Source organism: Egretta garzetta, unplaced genomic scaffold (genome assembly GCF_000687185.1).
Source record: "Egretta garzetta isolate BGI_Z169 unplaced genomic scaffold, ASM68718v1 scaffold1192, whole genome shotgun sequence".
NCBI lineage: Eukaryota > Metazoa > Chordata > Aves > Pelecaniformes > Ardeidae > Egretta > Egretta garzetta.
The window spans coordinates 9,982-11,145 of NW_009258971.1; the positions used below are offsets into that span (position 1 = coordinate 9,982).

Below are 1,164 nucleotides of genomic sequence, written 5' to 3' on the forward strand. Positions count from 1 at the left end.
CGGCCCCGGCGACGGAATCGCCGTCTCCGGTCCGCGGCCCGCCCCCCCCCTCCCCCCCTCACCGCTGCCCGCATGGTTCGTTCCGAGAGGGGGCGCCACAGAGCTGGCCCTACCGCGGCGCAGAGCGGCTCACTTCCTTGGGGCGCTTCCGAACGCACAGCGCCCCCTGGGGGAGGGAGGCTCCACGGCGGTACTGCAGAGCCATGGCCCGGGGCGGGGACGGACGGAGACGGGAACAGGGGACGAGGAGAGAACGGGGGGGACCTACATGGGAGCAGGGGACATGGGACATGGGCAGGGGCCATGGGGGACACAGGGACATCGGGGGCACCGACATGGGGACATGGGGAAGGCAGGGACATGAGGACATGGCACCACAGGGGCGTGGGGGACACAGGGACGTAAGGAAAGGGGGGAAATGGGGACATATGGACATAAGGGACAGAGGGACACAGAGGATACTGGAGACAGGGACGTGTGGGGCAGGGGGACACAGAGAAATAAGGAAAGGGGGGACACGGGGACATGGGGACACTGGCACCGGGCCACCCCCACCGCCGTGGGGACGCGTGTCCTGGTGTAAGTAGCAGGGAGGGCTGGGGCTGTGGCGTGTCACCGAGCGGAGGGCTGGGCACACGCCGTGACACACGTGTCTGTGCCGTGCAGCCCCGGGGCCACCGGTGTGGCCGGGACCGGCCGCAGGGCTATTTTTACCTGGCCCTGCTGGCACCATCGTCCCCGTCCCTCCTGCAGCAGCCCCTGCTGAGGGGCTGGGGACAGGGCTGGGGCTGGGGACAAGGGGGGCAGAGGCCAGCCCTGTGCTGCAGGGAGGGGACAGGGACCCCCCAACGCTGCTCTGACCCAGCCGGTGGCCTTGGGGGCTGGGGGGCTGCTCGCCCTGGTGGCCTTGGCACTGTGACGGGTGTTGGGACAGGCAGCTGCTGTGGCACGGCACGGCACGGCCATTCCTGCCCCACGGCATGGCCATTCCTGCCCCACGGCACGGCACGGCACGGCCATTCCTGCCCCACGGCACAGCACGGCACGGCCATTCCTGCCCCACGGCATGGCCATTCCTGCCCCACGGCATGGCGTGGTTGTTCCTGCCCCACAGCCGGAGCTGAGCCATGCTGTGCCATACCAGTAGCCCACCCCGTCCCCGCC

General features: G+C 70.1%; 2 protein-coding genes across 2 annotated transcripts in view; both read right to left on the reverse strand.

The window, feature by feature from the left end:
- The window catches only part of ATG101 (autophagy related 101), a 1,968-nt gene extending 1,894 nt beyond the window's left edge, over positions 1-74 (reverse strand). Inside the window, exon 1 of the mRNA XM_009634641.2 lies at positions 63-74. Within this exon, the coding sequence (XP_009632936.2) occupies positions 63-74 (12 nt within the window). The remainder of the gene's footprint in view (positions 1-62) is intronic.
- Positions 75-109: 35 nt separating this feature from the next.
- NR4A1 (nuclear receptor subfamily 4 group A member 1) overlaps positions 110-1,164 on the reverse strand; it is a 5,042-nt gene continuing 3,987 nt past the window's right edge. Inside the window, exon 6 of the mRNA XM_035890230.1 lies at positions 110-264. Within this exon, the coding sequence (XP_035746123.1) occupies positions 110-264 (155 nt within the window). The remainder of the gene's footprint in view (positions 265-1,164) is intronic.